The sequence below is a fragment of the Lipophrys pholis genome (genome assembly GCF_963383615.2).
Source record: "Lipophrys pholis genome assembly, chromosome: 15".
NCBI lineage: Eukaryota > Metazoa > Chordata > Actinopteri > Blenniiformes > Blenniidae > Lipophrys > Lipophrys pholis.
This window is the reverse complement of record NC_137642.1, coordinates 12,598,871-12,620,008: the sequence shown is the minus strand read 5'-3', so window position 1 is coordinate 12,620,008 and position 21,138 is coordinate 12,598,871. Positions and strand designations below refer to the sequence as shown.

Here is a 21,138-nt window from a genome sequence, read left to right as displayed (position 1 = left end):
TGTTGCCCAGAATATTGTATTTTATATATATATATATATATATATATATATGTGTGTGTATATATCGTGAACCTCTTAAGACCTAGCCCATTAACTTGTGTCCTCTGTGGTGAATATGTTATTTACAGCAGTATCTCTTTGCCTCTTCACTCTAATTTTCTATCAGTCAGCGGTCAAGAACATCTTGAACAGCTGCACTAGAAATTAGGTAGGACCTGCAGCAGGTGGAAAGGGTGGACATGCATGGCATATTTAAACTAATGCAACCCCTCTCAGAGACATTTACAATGACTGACAAAAGAAGGGTAGCTTTATCACTAAGGCCCAAACCCTAATCATAGGTTGTACTTCCTGCTGCTCTCTTTATCCAGCCATCCATCTTCTATAGCACTTCATCCTGTGATTGTGTGGTGCTCTTGTCAATCCCAATCCCAGGTAACATTGGGCGAGGCCAGGATATATCCTGGACAGGTCACCAGTCCATCACAGGTAAACACAGAAACAAACAACCACGTTCTTAGACTGTGGGACTAAACCGAAGCACCCGGAGGAAATCCACGCACACACAGGGAGAAAATGCATTCTCCACACAGAAAGGCCCTGCAGATTCCCGAAAACCTACATCAAGTCCCGTTTTTATGTTTGTTTTCTGATACAATGATTAATAATTGAAGATATTTAATCTGGTTCAAAAGGATGTTAAAACACTTGAAGCTATTTGCTGTATTCATATGTTTTGCAGCTTTATATTTTCAGTGTAACAGGATAGGATGTCAGGGAAATATAAAGAAAACATGAACATAGGCAATTTTCGAAGGGTTTACACCAAAGTCTATTCTACTGTGCCTTTAAACATGGTGGTCCCTAACAGAGCATAGATTCACCCTACCACCAGGCCAACATATTGATACATTTACTATGAGTGTCTTGCAAATTACTGAAAATGAGTGCTTGATTAAAGTTCTTTTGACTGGTTAGTGCTTCAAATGCAGTAATGAAGTTACATTACTGCTTTTTATTGTTATACTGTATGTTACTTTACTCATAACTATAATTAGGCCGCATTTCTTTGTGAAACAAGGGCCCTGGAGCTTTATGAGGTCATATACAAAGCCCATATTCTGTATAAAGGGAGGAAACATCACAACATAAGCAATTTTTCAAATGTTTGAAATATTTCTGCCAACTATAAGTCTTACGAATCAGTGATTCTCAGCTGACGGGCTGTGACAACATTGTGGGTTGACGGGTTCATTTTCAGTGGTTTACAGGGCTTTGCAAATAAACAAAGGTTGCAATTCTAGTATCATCTATTGACAATCTGTCATTATAGGTGACAGAAATGCCTTGTGTTTATGAGTTGACAACCACATAAGACACGATATATCAAATACAAATTTCATGATATTGAGGACAATAGTGGACAAAAACATCAGCGTGTTTGATGCAGCAAGGCGTTGTATTGTGAAAGGATGAAGTATCAAACCATATCCCACAGACTGGTTTTATTTGATATTTGCGCAAATACATTGTAAAAAATAATTAGACTTTAAGTAAAAAAAATATGCAAACTCATTGCCTTACAAAAACTAATTAATGTTAACTTAGCACAGTTAAATTTTCAATAAATTACTTGTTGTGAGTTTGCAGTATTCAAACAAATTAAAGAATTTAGATTATGGTAACTTGTTCATTTTGAGTTTGCAGTACTCTATGTAACTGAAAGCTTGTCTTTAGTTTTAGTCATTCATCATATTAAAGTCAACATAATAATGCTATATTTTCTTCTATATTCTTCTATATTTTCTTGACAAAAACTGAGTTTGGTTAAATGATCTTTTTTCATTAATTTGTATGTTAGCATTTCCAGTTATTCTGTGCTATTTATAAGGTAGCTTTCGTTTTCTCTTCCGTTCTCTCTTTCATTTTCGTTACCTTTAAACTTGTTGAATATCTTTGGTGTGTGTTTGCGTACTGAAATATTTTTCTTGAGACGGGTAGTGGCTTATCATTAAGAGGTGATGCTGGGCTCTAAAGCCATACTGATTGAGAACCACTATTATAAGCAATAAGCATAACCATGTGCATGCAAAGGTTTCATCTGGGTTTCTTCACAGGCCAAAAAACATGCATTTGAGACTAATAGCTGACTTTAAATAACATACATACACACATACATACATACATACATACATACATACACACACACACACACACACACACACACACACACACACACACATACATACATACATACATACATACATACATACATACATACATACATACATACATACATACATACATACATAATTCCAATAAAAATGGCCCGTTATGGAAGAGTAAAGCTTCTCATACACTACCCTCTCTTTATTACATTTCTGTGAGAGAAAAGAAGCAAACCTGGATCTGTAACACCAGAACTCATGATGGTGAAAAATGTCAGAACACCGAGTTATGACTACAAGAGTTTACTTTTAGTTGAGTGAAATTCATGGGTATTAGTGTCCCCATCCTTTTGGAGGATATTACTTCGTTTACTTCTAGTATAAAGCTATGTTGTTATGTCTTTCAGTGTGACATTGTCCCAGATTTTTAGCAAAAGCCCATTTGTTAACCAAATCTAATCCTTTGAGGTAGCTACTATCCTTGAAAGCATCACAAATAAATAAGAGAATTGTGTGTATATTTGACCTTGAAGAAACACAAATTAAGCATCATAAGTCATATTAATCAGGGAGCTTAAAAAATATCCACCAGCCATTTATAAACATGTCTGCCTCTGACTGTCACCGTGGCTGCAGCACTACAGTGCCACTGCTGGTGTGATGCTGCCTTCAGGAGCTGTCGGAAATAATACTATCTGGGCAGAGTGGCGCCACGACCTAACTGAGCACCTTTTAGGGTTTGTAATTCATTAAACGCGCCCATGAGTTATCATTAATCTGTGTGCATATGGATGTGCGTTTTTAAGATTATGTGTCGCCTTTTTGTCTGTGAATTGACACAAAACAACGCATTTGGTTGGAAAAACGAGCAGCCTTGAATGCAGCATACGTTTCCCAGCCGGTCTTTTCATATTTTGACGCCCCTCCGCTCCTGTACGCCGGGCTCCATGCTTCTGAGACCACACACGTAGTGTGCAGGTAAATTACCGCCTCATTAGTTGTTGTCCACTTTCCCTGATAGATGTGTTGATGTTGATTGCTTTTGATTTAAATGCAGAGTTGTTATTTAAAGCGGCATCTCGTCCAGGAACATATATACACGTGAATCCAGCCCTGATCGAAATATATCGACAGGCTCGTTTAAGACTGTATTGGCAATAGCGATGGAGTGTTTAAGTCACGGCGTGATTAATTATTTATTACAGGAGACAGCATGGGTAAAATTACACCTGACAGCCATTCTGTGGCATTTGAGAGTTAGACAGGATTGGAACCCGTCACCAGGGTATGATCTGCTTTTGTTTATGTCTGCAGAGGTGATATAGTCACATTTTTCTGTCCATTTCTAAGGCTTTTTGTCCAGGTGGACAGCCAGACAGGACAGCCAGCAAACACTGAGATAAACAGTGAAAGGACCAGGTGTAACTTCTCTTTGTATTATACTTTAACACACGACAAACCCTAAAATGGTTTCTCCTTTCATGAAGATTGCAGTCAAACAATCTACCTATTACCCACAAAAATACTTGTCTCATGTTAGCTTGTTTCTGATGCTGCTTTTAATGTGATGGATTAGGTAGTTCCAAATAATAGAATAAAATGTATTATAATTTCTCTGCATTTACCTCAACCTAGTCATAGTTAACCTTAACTACACATACTATGAGGAGTGGGTAGCTGCAGGACTGTTGCTCACTGATCCAAATAATACAGTAAATATATCAGTAAGTAAACAATGTAAATAGAATAAAGAAAGAAAGAAAGAAAGTCCTGTTTGCATGCACCACATAGAACCTTTGAACTCTGCTTTAATCACTCCTGCATCAAAAAGGGCTTGGTAGTAGGAGTCATTGGACACTGAACCCCAAACTGTCTGGGTGAATGCAGTGTGAGAATAAATGGTTGGTTGGTGGTGGTCGGAGGGGCCAATGGTGAATTGGCAGCCTCGCTTTCGTCAGTCTGCCCCAGGGTGGCTACATAGGTAGTTTACCACCATCGAGTATGGAGTGAATAAATAATGCAATGTAAAGCGTCTTTGAGTGTCCTGAAAAGCGATTTATAAAACCAATGCATTATTATTATTAATAATATTATTATTATTAACATGAGCTCATGAATCACAGACTAACCTTACTGTATCTTCAGGAGAAAATAGCATGAAGGTCCCAAACGGTTGCGTTTTTCTTTTTTGCGTATAAGCATCTTTGTCCTCTCTCTGCTTCCTTCAGCTTCCTCACCACAGCGGATCATCTGCCTCCTTCTCACCCTTATTCTCACCCTGTATTGTTACACCAATCATCTTCAAAACTGCTGTTTATAAATGTATCTTAAAGCTTAGTGACCGGTAAGTGTGCTTGTGTGTTTAAAACAGGAATACAATGACTCTGACCAGAGGATCATTCACCTATGCCAGTGGTGAAGAGTACCATGGGGAGTGGAAAGAAGGCAAGAGATAACCCCTTTTTAATTTTTTTTTTTAATTGTTTGGATATGAAGCAAAAACGGAACCAAACAACATCTACCTTATATCATGTAGATGTATTCGTCATTGAGTGTCATTAATTCATGCCCCCATTTCCAGTAAAGGTTAGATGATGTGTTAAATGTAAATAGAGACAGGATTGGATGATATGAAATTATTATAATGACATTCTTTTTTTTTTTTTAATTAACTACGTATTTGACAGATCATCAACTACATCAAAAACTGTTTGTAAAGGGTTTTGTTAATCAGCATCCACTCTTCCCTGAAGCATCTTATGTTTATAGTTAATATAAATGACTGTAAAATGCATCTGTAGTTTTTGTGAGCATTTACTAATGTTACTTTATTTCTTAACTTCTTGTGGCCCCATCCAAAATGTGTTGACTTTTCCAAATGTCTTTTTAATGTTACATATTGTGGTCTATGTTCTATTTTGAAATCATTGTGTTCAACAGATTTGCAAATCAGTGTAATCTGTTTTATATTTCAGTTTTTTCTCTATGTCCTAATGTTGTTGGGATTGGAGTTGTATTCATCAGTCAGTATGTGAAAGCATACGATTACACATAAAAGGATTTGGAAAGTCTACTCAGTTATAATCCCACAGGGCAGCAGTTTTCAACGTTTTTTTCCTTGATGCCTCATATTTTCTTTAAGTAATGCAGCAGATTCCCTCGCGCCTGATGTCTGTTTGTCAAAACAGACATCAGGATTTGACTTCAGTGGAGCTGGCAGGCACAAACGCTCCCACAAACACACGAGCAGGTGCCTTCAAAAACAAAAAAGAAAAAGCAGGTAGATTCCCTGGTCTGCCTTGTAGTCCATAAAGTCTCATATTGCAGTTTTCATGTTCAAATCTAATGTTAATAACCTGAGATCTGGCAACACCTCATCCAGCCTATCCGATGTGAGGCTCCACCACAGGTATTTTATTCACCCAAATAAATAAAGATTGTTTGCTACGCATTATGGCCATACATAAAGTGAGCGAGGATGACTGCAAGTACCCATGGGAGCACATGCTTTGTTTTTGGTTCGTTAACCAATGTGTAGAAACAAACCTTTCTGCAATAAGAGAACATCATGATGGAATGTTTACCTGTGTGGAAGACTACGCAGAGGCCTGTTCTTCTCTAACTGTCTCTTTTACACATATGGTGATGCCTGTGGCATGCAAGCTCAAGCTATTTAGTAAAATCCCAATTAGCTAGCACTTTTAACCCGAGCCACGCAGAGCCAGATTTACTAGCTCGGGCTTTGTCAAATCTTGGGGGATTAGACTTTGAACCTGTTTGGGAAATCTTGTATAGACCTCTTTTAGCTGCTATTGAGGAACCAAATAAAACAAAAAAAAAAATGTTAGGAGAAAGCTGCACCAATGATTTAATTTAAAATTCTTTCTATTTTATTTTGACTCAAGGTTTGTGGTGATTAAAGCTGCTTTCAAAGAATATAAATCACACTGTCAGCTTGTATTTTACACTTTTTTAATAGTCATGACTCGTGCCACTTTCACAGGATGGCAGTTCTGGGCATAATCCAGTTGTAGGTGCGTGCCCTGTGACATGATTATAGGCTTTGGTAGTGCATCACAGGCTGCGAGCAGGGGAATGCAAGTACATTCCTTGACTGTTTTCTCGGCCTGATCCTAAAGTAGAAATCCCTGCTAAAAAATCTGCTGGATTAGAAAGCTGTAATTCCCACTGCACAGAAGGCAGATGGAACTCCTAATTCACAAGTAAACCTTTATCTGGCGGGGGGTTGGGTTGGGGCTGGGGCGGTATTTAAATCCGAGCACGTACTGACTCATGTGACGTATGTATAGGCTCTACAGTGAAAGTGAATATAAAACCCTGAGCCACGTTGCACGTTGAAACGTCACCCTCAGATGGCCATCTCTTACAGTGTGTTACACACTATTACTAAAGAATAATCCATCAGATCCATCAGGTTAAATCCATAGAGTTAAGTGGTTGGATGAAACACGATGACACATTTGCTTCTAAAAATCTGTTTTAGCAACTGTGAACATGTTTACAGTGTCGAGACATTTCACTCTTTACTCACTCAAATGGTCTGGGACTTTGCAGGTCGTAGACACGGCGTTGGCCAGCTCAAGTTTCAGGATGGTACCTGTTACAGCGGCCTGTTTGAGAATGGACTCTTCCACGGCTCTGGAATACTGCTTTTTACTGATGGATCCAGGTGTGTGAGACAAAAATGGCAATTTAATTTAACCAAGAAACAGCGATGAATAACAACTTGTTCTGTTCTCTCTTCGTCAGGTACGAAGGAGAATTTGTACATGGAAAGTTTCAAGGTACAGGAGTCTTTAGTCGATATGATGGCATGAAGTTTGAAGGAGAGTTCAAAGATGGACGCGTTGAGGGATATGGTGAGTGTATGACACCGCTGAACAGCCAGGCCAACAGGATGTCAATATTGTCTCTCGGTGTGTAGTCATTGTGTGCTGCCTCTGTGCCTCCAGGGCTATTGACTTTCCCAGATGGGAGTCACGGTGCTCCACGAAACGAGGGTTTGTTTCAAAACCACAAACTGCAGAAGAGAGAGAAGTGTCCCGGAGTGGTTCAGCGTGCACAAGCTTCAGCTTCCTGTGCCCACAGCCTGGCACTCTGAGGCACAATCAGGGTTCCAGTACCCTCCAGAAGGGCCTCAGGGATGTGTGTTTGTATACTCCCCTCCAGCTCTTCTGCCTGAACCACCATCTCTTCTTTCGCCACCACTTTTATTGATATTCCTGCTCACTTCCATCTTCGCTCCTCCGCTTTCACGGCGACTTGGAATGCATATGCAATCTGAGCAAATACCGTCTTTCTTGATGACTCCCTTGAAATGCAAAACAGAAATACACCTTTAACTTGACAAGACTTACAAGCAGCAAATACCGCTGCTTACCTAATGTTTGGATGTACTCATAAGAAGTGTCTTAGTTGTATCCTTGAGAAAAGTTAGCCTTTGAAAATTACACAATTTCTGATTAATTTCTTACAGATCAGGTTCTTAAAAACTACAGGATTGTATGTTGAAGACTTTAGCCACAAATAGCATCCACACAACTTAGAAATGCTGCAGTCCATTACAATGGGGCAAAATGTAGAGGGACCTCGTTACATTTGGGTTAGTGGTGATAATAGGGCAGGGGTCTGCAACCTGCAATTCTGAAGCTCCATGCAGCTCTTCAGTCGCCGTGTTGAGGCCTCACGAAGCAAATGGTCTCTTATTTATTTATTTTGCTGCACAGCAGATTATCCTTTAATGGGAATAGTACTTTTAATATTTTTCCTGTATGTTTTCCACTGCAGGTGAATATTGTTGAGATTCCGCCCCATGATTAAATCCCAAAAAAGAAAGATTCCACTGGACATATATCCATCTTCTATGCCACTTCACCAAGTTCTGGGTTACAGGGCGCTGGAGCCAATCCCACCTCACAATAGAAGATGTCTTCGGATTTTCTCCAGGTTCTCTGGCTTCTTCTCACAGTCTGAAAACATGTGTTTCACTTTCTCTGTATTTGCCCTGTGAGGACTGGTGACCTGTCCAGGCTGTACCTTGCTATCGCCCATAGGGGGAGTGATTGGCGCCAACCCCCTGCAGAAAAAAAAATTGGATAGAGAGTGGATGGATAGCAGGGGGTAAAAATGAACATTTAGTCCATAAAGGTTGTAGGCCCCTGTACTAGGAACTACAGCTTTTGAAGGATGTAGTTGTTATCATACCAGGCATAAAGACACACTTGTATGTCTATAAGCATGTAAGTAATGTGCAACCTGTTCTGATACTTTTTGATAAAGGTGATAGCAGTAACGGTTGAAGACTGTTGCCAAAGTAGACACGCTTCTAAAGGATGCAATTTTTTGAAATGTTAAATGATGACGAAGGACTTGTTACGTGTGTTGAGGATGCTTGATGAATGTAACCATAACTTTACAAGAACCCTCCACGGGACACATTTCAGTGCTGCTGCAAACTTTTATTGTCCAAGGATAACATTTTATTAACTGGTTATTTCTCCTTTTACATTATCAATGTTCACTTTTGCCTTAAATACATTTTGTACTAGAGTGCGTAGTTGAAGGGTGTCCTTTTGAAAATCAGATTATGTGCAGTGCCCTCTCCTTCCCCTTTCCTCTGCAACACTTGCCCTCTGGTGTCTGTCATCTTAATGAGTTTAAGGTCTGTTTGAAGACTGCCTTCACTCTAGGAGACATGTCGCTAAGCTGGTGCCGAGTTTTAGCTCCCATCACTGGCAAGTCCAGCAGATTTCCTCTTTCCAATAAACCTCCTATACTCCCACAAGAAATCAATGGAGAGGAGATTCATCTGAGCTGTATAAGGTTTTCTCAAGGTTCCCCCTGTCTCACCTGAAAAATCTGGATGACCACATCATCAGAGATCTTTAAATCGGGAGCATGGATATCATTTGAGGCAGCTGAGTGATATGATTTATAAATCAGATATATATCGAGGACTATAAATTCTGAAGTGTGTGGGTTTTTTTGTACTGTGTGTAGATCATATCGATGATTGTGTTTATCTGACTTTTTCTGTGGTTTGTGTTTTGACTGGTCAGGTAGAGGAATGTGTTACTGAGTTATTTAGCACATTGTCATTTAGATTTTGAGGTGTTATGAATCTATTAACCATTATAGCCAATCACAGCTCGTCTGTGATTCCTGATTGAGACGATGTACTTGAACAGTTGACAGGTCTTACAAAACCTTTGTAGATGTGGCTTTGACGAGTGTTGCCTATACATATGACTTCAACCAAAGACAATCAAACAATGTAATGAAGCCTGAAACAGTCAATACAATTTGCATGTGTGTTTTCCTGAAGCTGAAAAATGGAAACGAACCACAGATGTCTGATCCAGCAAGATACTGTATTATGTATGCAAAGAAAACGAAAGGACAGAAGATTAAATAGGGAATTGATACAGGATTCTGTTGTAAATATTCCTGATGTCTCCCGCCTGGATGATTACATATACGGATTTTCATTGTTGGTATATTCTATGAAGGAAAAAAAAAAAATCAATACTCAATGTTGATTGCTTTGAAAGCCTTTCCCTCTTTTGAACATCATACTACAGAGTACAATCAAAAGGATTGAAGGCAACATTAGACAGAGAATCAGAGGAGTGCATGAGTCAGTGCCATCATCTACGAGCACACTCGTAGTGTGAGAGAAGAGTGCGATATGCTGTATATCAGATCATCTAATGGCATTGTGTCATTTTGTACTATGTTGGAGACAATACCTGCTCAAGCCTTCTTTGCACAGACACTTCTGTGTAGAACTGAATACACTTGTATTACACCTCCATTTCCAGGAAACAAATGGTGCTTTAAAAGCGTGCCTGTCCACACTTTTGCATGACTGGTACATCTCATTGCCATGGTTACGGTTTTTTTTTTTTAGAGTAACATTAGAATGTTTCTTGAGTGCTTTTGGAGAAAGCTGCTGCACAGTATCCTCTTACTCTCCTGGAGCTGGTCTGACTAAGAATCCCACATGTGATGAACTAGAGGATGTGTCTAATAAAACCTTGCATTAAAAAAAAAAAAACAATGTCTCTTTTATTGTTTTATTGAGAAGAACAATATTTGCTTTGGATGTATAGATATCTTCTGCTGGCGCTGGCATTTCAAAATAAAAATAAAAAATTTAGGGCTGTTGCAGCAACAGGGAGAAATGTAACCTTTTCTTGGATGAACTGGTTTCTTTTGGATTTTGGCTCCAACACAGCATGAAGCAGAAGCATCCAGTTTCCCCATCCCCCTTTCTCATCTCATCCTACACTCTTCCTGCCCTCAGCAACATCACAGTGCCGCAGCATGCCGCTTGTAGTTCACATGGAATTGAGAACGAAGAACTTAAAGCTGTAAAACATGCATGAGTCCAACAGATTTAATTCCCAGTATGTGAGCTTGTACTTTCTTTCCCATGCAGATCAACAAACACTCATTGGCAAATTGCTGTGAAAACTCCGTTGGGGTCAGGTTGACAAAATACACGCTCACATAGTGTGTAAAGGTTTGTGTTGCCGCGCTCTCTCCGACAGTTACACCGCCTTACTGGGTACAGGAAACGCTGCATGTGTATGATAGTGAGAACATATTTGTGCAGAACAAAAACATGTGACCACAAAATGAACGTTTTACCGTCACATTAGAGAAAATATAGTACAATACAGGACTTGTCCAAGATAAGCTTTGACCAAATGTTTTGAAAAACTTCTGCCCAAGCAGAGAAGTTTGTTGGTTAACAAAACATGAATGTCAAGCCTCCCTCAGGAATATTCGAGCCACTGATGATAGAAGGAAAATATGTTCCCTGAGCTCCGGCTGAATCCCTGACTTTAGCGGGGGGGGGGGGGGGCATACCAGTCATCCCTGCTATTGTCAGCTGACATCTCAAACACAGCGCTACTGTGTGCCCAGGCCTTGTTGCCATTATGAAACAAGGACCTCCTGATGTATTTTCAAACACAGCCTCTGCAGAGCACTATGTATTAGCATTATTCATCTTCCAAGGGCATCTCGAATCAGATATGAAACATCTATTAAAGTGCTCTTAAGATTATAACACTCTCTAAAAGCATACATCAAAAGCCTTGGGTGGGCTTATAGATTTGCAAAAATTCAGCTTTGTTTTTTTTTTTTTTTTTCATGCTAACATTTTCCCCCCTGTGCGTTTTAAGATAAGCACATCCTTTTGAATCCATCCAATCCAGGGTGACATTTTCTAGTGTCAAAGTTCAAACTAATCTCAGAGGTTTTACAATCATGCCCTGGAAAGACAGATTTTGATGGTGAGCACACATCAAATCATGTGTGTAAGATAATACATACAGGGAAATATGTTTGATGTACACAGAATTTACTTTAAGCCTGAGGAAGAAAGTCATAGAGACATAAATAATATTCTGTACGACAAGTCTCAACAACTGGGCACCTGCCGGGGGGATCACCACGGGGCTCAAAAGTCCTCGATAGAGGGTAATATATTGCTCGGAAACCTCTATCAAAAGCTGCAATGATAGCTAAAGTGGGCCTCGCAGTATTCGTTAAATTAGTGGCGTATACATTTTTCAGAAATGGGCCCACGAGGACAATAAACCCACTAATAAGGTAACCCAGCATGAGCACTTTACCCCATGCTATTCAATTTCCTGTTGAAGGGTTTTCAAGCGGCACGGCTCCCACTTCCTGCAGCTTCTCCAGTCTCTGCAGGGTCTCCATGATGTCAGACTGCCACTGTTTCACCTGCTGCACGGCTGTCACTCCTTCCTGTAATTACACTGTCACTTTGTCAGCATGTTTATCTGTGCATTTGTCAATCTTTCATGATATGATACCTTTGTGACAGTAAAGTTTACGTTCTTGCAGGCATGCACACACACACACACACACATATATATGTGTGTGTGTGTATATATATATTTCAATGGTTCTCAGGCCTCTTATACCATTGGGAGGCCTAATTAGTTTCCTTTTAAAAAAAAAACTCTCATTGCAGAGAGCTATCGATATATAATTGTTCATCCATTGGATCTCTCATATCGCTACAGACTGAGATGTATCAGAGGCTCCTTCCAGAATAAAATGGCCTGTCAGCAGTCAAAACCTCAACCCCAACTGGACACTGACCACCACGTGGAGGAGGTGCCAGGCTGTGGTTGTCTTTGGTTCTTTCTAAATTAACACATTGTTGTACTACTAAGGTGTCTTGTTACTTTGGGCCTCAATCATCTAATTCACAGAACAAGAGGCAACAGGAGAGAAAAACTGTTTAGCATTCACAGAGAAGAAAAAAAGAAACCAGTAATACTATAATAGTTCAAATATTATATCAAGTCTTAGAGGACGAGTAAAATTATACATAGAAAAAACTTATAAAATGTACACACATATATTAATATAGAAGCTTCAGTGAAATAGTGAAACCATAAGATCTTAAAAGATCTTGTGCACAATCAAAAGCATGCTCATTATGATATATAATAAATATTCCCCTGAAGAAGTGGTGATTCTTGATTAGCCATCAATATATATATCAATACACATATACATTATCAGTAATATACAGGTGCATCTCTAAAAATAGAATATAATGGAAATGTTTCATTTCCTGATTTATTTGCTGTCGAAATTTGGTATATTGTTGATTAAGTACAAATAAACAGAAATGTACCAAACTGTTTTTTTTGTTATGTTTTCAAATTTTAGTGCAAATGTCCTGAAAGTCAAAAATACAGAATCTTGGGAGAAGAAATAATTGACAAATCATCAACTTTTAAAAAAAATATAATAAATGATCCATATTTCAAGAGGCATTGTCTTTTTCTTTTACATATTGGTATAAAGTGGGAAACAAGGTGAGAGAGAGGGACTCATGGTCGATGTGTATAATTAGGGCCAAATCACCCCCTTGTCCAACCTGCCTTTTAAGTATTTTGTCATTTTTGTTTTTTCAAATCTGCAGCTCACAATAAGCCAAAAAGCACATATAAAGAATGTTTTTTCTCTGTGTTTTGAAAGTACAAGCCAATCCTTTTTTTCTTAAATCCTCATAGCGAAGCCATACAGGATATATTGGACGGAGCATTTGGCAAACTTACATGATTTTTTATCTTTGTGTCAGCTCCTGAAGCCATAAGCATCTCCACTATCTTGTATCTGTTGAGACGCACTGCATCATGGAGGGCTGTGTCGCCTTCCTAAGAGCATAAAAAGCAGGTACGTGATTTACCAGAGAAATGAGATGTGAAGGTGAGAAAACCCAGAGGTGCAGCACCCCATCGCGTCGCAGCCTACCCTGTCCCTGGAGTTGATTTTGGCACCGCAGGACAGCAGATACTCCACAATGGCGGTGTGGCCCGTCCTTGTGGCCACATGCAGAGGAGTGCTGCACAGCTGCAGTGTAGATATAGACTGTGACTTGGCTACTGCTACGCAGAGCCACACTCGAACATATATAACAGGATCTGTTTAATGTTGAGAGACTGCGGTGACAGACACGCAAATGTGACCTCTGGTACTAAAAAGTCCATTCACCTTATCTCTCGCGTTAAGGTCTGCCCCATGGCAATTCAGGGATTCGACAACACTCAGACTCCCCCCTCTGCAGGCCCAGTGTATGGCTCTGGAGCCAAGCTGAAACACAGTAGGAGGTTCCCATCCTATTAGGAGTGTTAACTCCAGGCCACTAGTGGCTGGAGCTTTTGTGTGAGAGGATAATCTCACCCAATCTCATCACCATCGTTACAAACAAGCAGTGCACATCTTACTTGATCTTCTAAGTTGATATTGGCTCCCTTTTCTAAAAGCATCTGGACAATATCAGTGTGTCCTTCCAGGGCAGCCCGGTGTAGCGCCGTCCTCTTGAGCTGGAGAGCATGAATGGATCATATGCATTGGCAGTATTTCAAGACGTATTTATCTGCTTTGCTGTGTTCTTGGAAAGGCTTTACCTCGTCATGGGCATTCGGGTTCCCACCGTCAGACAGATACTTGTCTATCACTTCCATTTTGCCTTGACTGGCTGCATTCATGAATTCAGTCATATCCACAGACGCAATCTGTCCACACAGAGGAACACACAGGGGAAACAGAAAAGACAGGGGGTAGATTTTTTTTTCTTATTTTCTTCATCTCTGCTGTGCACACAAAGCTACGGTTTATAAAAAAAACTGTAACTACCACAGGGATTTCTGCAGACAGCCTGGGCGGGTATGTTTTCTTGATCTTGTCCCCTCCGCGCAGCTCAGTGATACTCTTTCCTGAACTCAGGCTCAAAATCTCTCAGGGTAGGTCAAACGAGATTCTCCTCACGCTCTCCTCGGCCTACAAAATGACACAAATAGAAATAACATTTGTTTTTAAAATCAAACTCAGTGAGGGTGGTAGCTTTGCATAATGTGAAACAAATATTAAGTAGAAAGAGAGAGGATGGGATGATGGGAAATGGGAATTAATGTTAATATCAAAATAAATCTACTCTCTGAAGGATATGCACATCAATAGAGAGATATAAGGAAGTACATAAACACCATTGCTTGATCTTTTAATCCAATCAACACTGACCAAAACCTCTTGTGATTTATTGTTTACGGCTTTATAGTGTCTACTGGAATGCACCGTCCCCTCAAACCACATGTTGAAACAAAGTATGCAAAATATTATCAACTAACAGACACAAGTTAGATCTGATCATGTTATTGTCATGAACATATGGTTTGGAAGAAATGTAGATGTTAGTTCAAATTTCTCAAAGAAGAGCTCAAATATTGTTGTACAACTTGTCGACGTTGACAGTATGTGCCTACTTGTATGAATTTGAAAATGGATAAAAAGAGCAGCATCAGGAAAAGTAATCAAAAGTACATACATCTACATTTACGCAGCACAAAACAATATATTTCTTTATTTCTTATTTATTCAAAACAGGGTTGAAACTTTAAATGTATTAGAATATATTAGATTTAAAGTTTGTGTTTTTAATTCAAATGCAGACCTTTGAACATTAAGATTAATAGCATAATGTCTGACACAATAATGAAACTTTTGCCCTTTTGTATATTCATTTATGAATTCCTGCACAACAGACAAAATGACACGTTTAGTTAATTCGTGCGGGGTAATGTACAAATGTTTGAGGTGGATGTGGTTTCACATTGTAATCATATCATCAATGAATCATCACAAAGGTCCTATTCTTTTTTAACGGCGTGTCTCTTACTTACCCGGGCTTCTTTTACACGTCCTGTTTTATTGTCCATCACATTGCCAGACTTTCTTTTGTTTGTGGGGGGGGGGGGGGGGGGAAACAACAGAAAAATCTAATGAAAAAAGATTAGCTGAGACAGCAAAACCTTTCCAATAGTAAACAAAAAGAAGTAAAAGATGGTAAAAGTGACAGGGAACACTGCAGACTGCGTGTCGCTTTATACATGAGCCACAGTGGCTTCTTCACTGGAATGGTGGGTTCATGGTGGGACATTGTGTCACCCCAACAGGTGTGTGTGTGCACTTTGGTGTGTGCACGCATGTATGTGTGCACTCGCCAGCCGTGCATTCTCACTCCCTCTTTCCATCTCCCTCTTTCCCCGTCTGTCATGCACGGACACACAAACACACACACACACACACACACACACACACACACACACACACACACACACACACACACACACACACACACACACACACACACACACACACACACGGATTCATACTGTACACGACTCCTCTATCCAGCCTTCAGGCATGCCACGCTCTCAGGGCTTATTCATTCCATGAGCTCTTGGTTTTATTCACTGCTGTACGTGCCAGCAGTGTGTGCTTGCCTTTTATATGACTACAACAGACACCTATAAACACGCTGTTTTGAAGGATTATGCTATTTATAAAAGCTGCAATACTGTCAGCCGGGATCTTGTAAATATCTCTCTGAGAGCACACCGACGATCAATCACTGCTCAGTATCGGCTTCAATAATTCTCTTATCAAAATCGATGCTTTTAGTGGAAAAATTCGAAGCTGTCAGGCTGCACAGGGTTGCAATGGTTAACAGTCCTGTGTTTTACCTGGTGATCTGTCCAGGATGTAACTCGCCTTTACCCACACAGTCACCTGGGACTGCCTCTAGTCCCTCACAATCCCTAAAAAAAACCCAAAGGTGGGATGAAGAGGTTTAAAAGAGAAGTGTTTACTGACAACTATCTAAACTTCATTTACAGATGTACTGAGGATATCATTTTGAAGTGGTTGAAATCATAAAAATCATGTCAAGTATAAATGACAAAGAGAAAAGTGCTCCTACCACATAATCTTCTACACTCTATTATCAACTGTTTATAAAATACTTCAAATCTGCGGTTGCCCACATTAACAGTAACATGCTGCTTCAACAGATGTCAAAGCATTAAAGGTCTAATGGAGTCCCATATTATATTATATTACGGTACAGTAAATTGGTCAGAGGGTCAGATTCAGTAGTTTACATTAAGAACTTAACTGTATTTTCCCCCTTTTATTGCAGAAATGTAACGGGAGTGCATTTACAAAGCTATACTGGTGAAGCAAATATGCAACACAACTATGTTCTGGATTTGAATTTTTGTGCGATTTATTATAGAATAGCTCTCTCACATATGGATACGCATCATCTTCACACTTTAGCTGGTGTGGGGGTCCTGCATTATGGCTACGATATGGAATGTATGATCCCACAAGTACAGTGAATCCCCTGTCTATTTTGGGACAAGCACGCACACACACACACACACACACACACACACACACACACACACACACACACACACACACACACACACACACACACACACACACACACACACACACACACACACGCAGTGTTGATTTACCAATTATTTATTGATTTTACTGATAAGGACCCTCACTGTAGAGTCTGCCCCATTATTAAAAAACCCTGAAACATTCATAGACACTCATACTTGCCTTCACGCCAGTGTGCGGCTGTGTGACTTGTTAATGCTTAACTAGTGTTGAGCATTAACAAGGGAGGGGCAGAGTTCAGTGGAGCAGAAAGCAGCACCAGCAGCAACAGCAGCAGCCATTTTAACTGGAGAGGAGAAGACATGCGTCTTCGCTTTCCACACAAACATGGAGCAAAGATGATGGAACAGTTTATCATCACTACACATCGCAACTAGAATGGCTGTGAGTTTCTACTTTTTCTTCACCACACAGAAACATTTTCACTGCTTTGAATTTTGCCAGTGAAATACGGAATATGTGATTCCTGTCAAGCGCTGTCGTTATTACTAAAATAATCTAGAGATGAATCAGATTACTGAATAACATGGTGGCAGATTAACCGTGAACTCACCACCAGAGGTTCAACCGTGTGGATATGTTTCAGGTGGAAGTGTAAGCACCATGGTGACACTGAATCACTTGAGTGTAGAGGACCAAGAGGATGGCTCGCCGCTGCCTGGGGCTGCAGAGGTCACAACAGCAATAGATGTTTCCCTTAGAGATCCAGGGATCAAAAAGCCAGAGTTTTTCCTCAGCAGGTACATTTGTGCCGGAAACTCATTTTGCTGCTCTGTTGTAAATTATTGTTTCAACTCTCCAGTTGATCTATTTCTTACAGGAGGGACAATCTTGCCTTAAGTCTACTGCTGCTGATTGGATGTTACTTAGCGATTCTAATCCCTGCCTACTATCCACTGAATGCAGGGGAACTACTCAGGGATGACCACAAGTATCCCAGAGATATGGTACGGATGCACCTCAGCAATTATTTTTTTTTAAATCACTTTTTTTCGTATATCAAACATAACAGAAAAGTCTGCCCCTCTGTACAGGCCTTGTTTAACCGGTCAGCATCGCTGCTGTCAGGTCCCTGTCAGCCTCGCTGGTGTATCGACCACCTCAAGCTCCTGCCCTATTCGGCAGGCCTCCACGACCTCCCTGTCTTTGTGCAGCAGGACAGGCCTGTGCAGTGGAACTTGTCTCCTCCTCTGGGACTTCAGGGCAGCGAGGAGCATCTGGCCGTGGCTCTCGCCTCGCTGCCTCAGCCCGGCCTGCCTCCATCCCTGGGGAGAGATGGCAGCTGCAGGCGATGTGTGGTCGTGGGCAGTGGAGGGGTCCTTCACGGGAGCCATCTTGGATCCCATATAGATCAGTATGACATCATCGTCAGGTATGAATGTCAGGATCAGATGCTTCGAGGAAGAGTATTTTAGTTATTCCTCACTCAGCAGCTGAAATTAAATTTGAGTTAATAGAGACAAACAATATTGTACATCGAGAATACACATGCAAGTTCACAGATTCATCTCTGTCACCAGGCTGAATAATGCCCCTGTGCCTGGCTTTGAGAGAGATGCTGGTTCACACACCACTATCCGCTTGATTTACCCAGAGGGAGCGCCTCGCTCTGCAAATGAGTACAAAAACACCAACATGGTTGCTCTGGTGGTCTTTAAGAGCCTGGACCTGGATTGGCTCACTTCTGTCATCACCAAACAGCCTCTGGTGAGCCCTCATCACAACAACCATTGCACACAGAAATTGTGTGTTACATAAGCCGAGAGTATCACAGTAACCCATGTAGCAACACTGCTATCACATCATCACGTCCCCGCCTCACATGTTCTTCATCTCATGTCTTTCTTTCTTTTTTTTTTTTCTCACTGTCAGAGTTTCTGGTCCAAAATGTGGTTCTGGAGGGAGGTGGTAGATGAGATCCCCCTGAGCCTGGAGAACTTCAAGATCCTCCACCCAGAGATAATGCACAAGACAGAAGAAGTCCTAAAGAAATATGCTTTGAAACAGCGGAATGTGAGTTCTGATATGATATTCTGTATTTTATTCCCCCATGACAAAAAGATATGCTCACATCTTGCTCGTGTTTTGTTGAATGCCGTCACATTATTATTCTGCACTTCAAGAGAGAGAGAGAAAAAAAAACAACAATGGCACATGTGGGTAGCCTTACTTGTCTTGAATAATCCATGCAGATGCATACCCAGAGAATACTGAGCTTAAAATGGCTTCACCTGAATGACAGGCACCCCCTGCTGTCAAAAAAAGAAAGACAGAGGAGGATAAAAGGCTGTTTTTACTTCCTGTTTTTATTACTTGTTGAACTTCATCAGTTCTATGATGCAGAAAACACAGAAACAATTTTGGACTTTGGGGGGAAAACATCGGACAAAATGTAAGCATTTAAATATGAATGATTCTGAATGTTCAATTTATTTGTTGCAACTTTTTGCAGAAATTAGGTCAAACAGACCTTTTGTGTGTGTGTGTGTGTGTGTGTGTGTGTGTGTGTGTGTGTGTGTGTGTGTGTGTGTGTGTGTGTGTGTGTGTGTGTGTGTGTGTGTGTGTGTGTGTCACTTTGAATTATGTGAGCAGCACCAATCCCACGAAACACAGCACCATCTGTGTTTCCACATAGGAGGTGTTCAAGCAGCACGAGTTAACTATGAATATAAAGTGCTCACAGCAGAGCCCACAATGTCTGTGGGAAAACAGACTCCATACTTAAAACTCTGCTTCGAGCCGTCCCTCTGAATAACGAAGGCATTTAACAGAATTTAACCGCTGAGCAGAAAATGTCCATACGTGTCGAGGCATCTGCTTGTTCTGCCAGGTCGTAATCTGGATGTTCACTCATGGCCACAATAGATGATTGGTGGCCTGAACAACAGATGTTCATCCGGGCTCAAATAAAATTTTATTAAAGCTCTTTCATAAACATCTAAAACTCATTTAGAAAAAAACATTAAAAAAAAAAAACAACCCAACAAGAAGAATATAGGATCCTCTTATGGCATACCCAATGGTTTTGGGTTGTCCTTCCCCATACAGGGAGAATTGGGCTTGAGAGCCTTTCTATCTGCAGTTAGCATGTTCCCCCTGTGTGTGCTTGGGTTTTATCAGCGTACTCTAAAAACTAATATCATGCAGTTGAATATAGCTGAGTGTGTGTGATTGTCTCTTACTGAGGTTATGCCCTGTAATGGTCCAGCAACTTCTCCAGCACCCCATGAACACTAAAACCTGAAATGGCATTTTTAATATGGCATTTATATATATACACACGCACGCACACAAACACCTTTATCCAGAGCAAAAACATATCGCTCAAGCCATTATCTAAAAAATAAAATAGAAGCACAATAATGTTGAAAGCAAACATGAACAAATACATGTACAACCTTCGTCACTGTGCCTAACATTACTGGAGGGAACTTTGCATGACATGCATATAGCACTGACCACGCTTTAAGTCTAAAAACTTAGGGATGCCTAAATAGGATTATTTTGTAAGCGTCTGTCCATTTTCAATATTACTTCATCCACTTCAGGGTCATAAGTGGCTGGAGCCAATCGCAGAGTTCACCCTGGACACTATGCTGATTTAGGAAATAGATTCCAGGTCTTTTTTTTTTCTTCCCCCTTCAATAAGTTGGTTCCAACCCTGGGTGCGAGTGCGGTGGTGATGGCCATGCAGCTGTGTGACCAGGTGAGCCTGGCAGGGTTCGGCTACGACATGCAGCACCCCGAGGCCCGGCTCCACTACTATGAGACCATACGCATGGACTCCATGAAGGCACAAGTAGGTTTAGAAGGTTGACGGAAGAGAAGTAAGTGAATCCACAGTGCTCATGTTATACCTCTAATGGTTTATTCATTTTTACTACCAGCTGGTGCACGACATTAGCGCGGAAAAACTCTTCTTGAGAGACCTGGTGGCCGCTCGAGCTGTGATCGACCTCACAGGAGCTCTGTGAGCGAAGGACGGATGGTTTTTGAACTCTACGTGTATTCTCGCTTCCTGCGCCGAGTCCGTATGGAAACTTCCAATAAGGTGCCCTGCATTAAGGAACTCTGGTTTGATGAGTGAGCTCATTACCTCTGACTGCTAGGTGACTGCAGAGGTGAACAGGACTATTCC

At 40.6% G+C, this 21,138-nt stretch overlaps 3 protein-coding genes across 5 annotated transcripts; 2 read left to right on the top strand and 1 right to left on the bottom strand.

Annotated features, from left to right (window-relative positions):
* Window positions 1-3,074: 3,074 nt before the first annotated feature.
* On the top strand, window positions 3,075-10,233 carry morn4 (MORN repeat containing 4). Its single transcript, XM_080480986.1, has 5 exons — window positions 3,075-3,146; window positions 4,540-4,613; window positions 6,744-6,858; window positions 6,939-7,048; window positions 7,142-10,233. The coding sequence occupies exons 2-5, from the start codon at window positions 4,547-4,549 to the stop codon at window positions 7,288-7,290; spliced, it is 441 nt and encodes a 146-aa protein (XP_080337112.1). The 5' UTR covers window positions 3,075-3,146; window positions 4,540-4,546; the 3' UTR covers window positions 7,291-10,233.
* ankrd2 (ankyrin repeat domain 2 (stretch responsive muscle)) lies at window positions 6,862-15,655 on the bottom strand. Of its 3 annotated transcripts, XM_080480984.1 has the most exons (9): window positions 15,425-15,655; window positions 14,382-14,525; window positions 14,153-14,260; window positions 13,970-14,068; window positions 13,737-13,835; window positions 13,497-13,595; window positions 13,301-13,399; window positions 11,834-11,969; window positions 6,862-7,500 (listed from the first exon to the last, which is right to left on the bottom strand). In XM_080480984.1, exons 3-8 carry the CDS (start codon window positions 14,243-14,245, stop codon window positions 11,844-11,846), a joined length of 615 nt encoding a protein of 204 aa, XP_080337110.1. In that variant the 5' UTR covers window positions 14,246-14,260; window positions 14,382-14,525; window positions 15,425-15,655; the 3' UTR covers window positions 6,862-7,500; window positions 11,834-11,843. The 3 variants fall into 3 exon arrangements, with proteins under 3 accessions (XP_080337110.1, XP_080337109.1, XP_080337111.1); XM_080480983.1 differs by lacking the exon at window positions 6,862-7,500 and having other exon boundaries at window positions 10,270-11,969; XM_080480985.1 differs by lacking the exon at window positions 6,862-7,500 and having other exon boundaries at window positions 11,348-11,980.
* Window positions 15,656-17,239: 1,584 nt separating this feature from the next.
* Window positions 17,240-20,982, top strand: st3gal7 (ST3 beta-galactoside alpha-2,3-sialyltransferase 7). The gene is made up of 8 exons (XM_080482173.1): window positions 17,240-17,384; window positions 17,587-17,740; window positions 17,821-17,947; window positions 18,035-18,372; window positions 18,521-18,707; window positions 18,873-19,013; window positions 20,650-20,799; window positions 20,888-20,982. The coding sequence occupies exons 2-8, from the start codon at window positions 17,604-17,606 to the stop codon at window positions 20,972-20,974; spliced, it is 1,167 nt and encodes a 388-aa protein (XP_080338299.1). The 5' UTR covers window positions 17,240-17,384; window positions 17,587-17,603; the 3' UTR covers window positions 20,975-20,982.
* Window positions 20,983-21,138: the final 156 nt, after the last annotated feature.

What these genes read in the sequence shown, in the direction of transcription:
- morn4 (XM_080480986.1), top strand. Translation starts at nt 4,547, where the DNA reads ATGACTCTGACCAGAGGATCATTCACCTATGCCAGTGGTGAAGAGTAC. An exon ending in CTTTTTACTGATGGATCCAG is followed by an intron (nt 6,859 to 6,938) that starts GTGTGTGAGACA and finishes TCTCTTCGTCAG; the next exon opens with GTACGAAGGAGAATTTGTAC. An exon ending in TGGACGCGTTGAGGGATATG is followed by an intron (nt 7,049 to 7,141) that starts GTGAGTGTATGA and finishes CTGTGCCTCCAG; the next exon opens with GGCTATTGACTTTCCCAGAT.
- ankrd2 (XM_080480984.1), bottom strand. Translation starts at nt 14,245, where the DNA reads ATGACTGAATTCATGAATGCAGCCAGTCAAGGCAAAATGGAAGTGATA. An exon ending in ATATCAACTTAGAAGATCAA is followed by an intron (nt 13,836 to 13,969) that starts GTAAGATGTGCA and finishes ACTGTGTTTCAG; the next exon opens with CTTGGCTCCAGAGCCATACA. An exon ending in ACCTTAACGCGAGAGATAAG is followed by an intron (nt 13,596 to 13,736) that starts GTGAATGGACTT and finishes TCTACACTGCAG; the next exon opens with CTGTGCAGCACTCCTCTGCA.
- st3gal7 (XM_080482173.1), top strand. Translation starts at nt 17,604, where the DNA reads ATGGTGACACTGAATCACTTGAGTGTAGAGGACCAAGAGGATGGCTCG. An exon ending in ACAAGTATCCCAGAGATATG is followed by an intron (nt 17,948 to 18,034) that starts GTACGGATGCAC and finishes CCCTCTGTACAG; the next exon opens with GCCTTGTTTAACCGGTCAGC. An exon ending in ATGCTTTGAAACAGCGGAAT is followed by an intron (nt 19,014 to 20,649) that starts GTGAGTTCTGAT and finishes CCCTTCAATAAG; the next exon opens with TTGGTTCCAACCCTGGGTGC.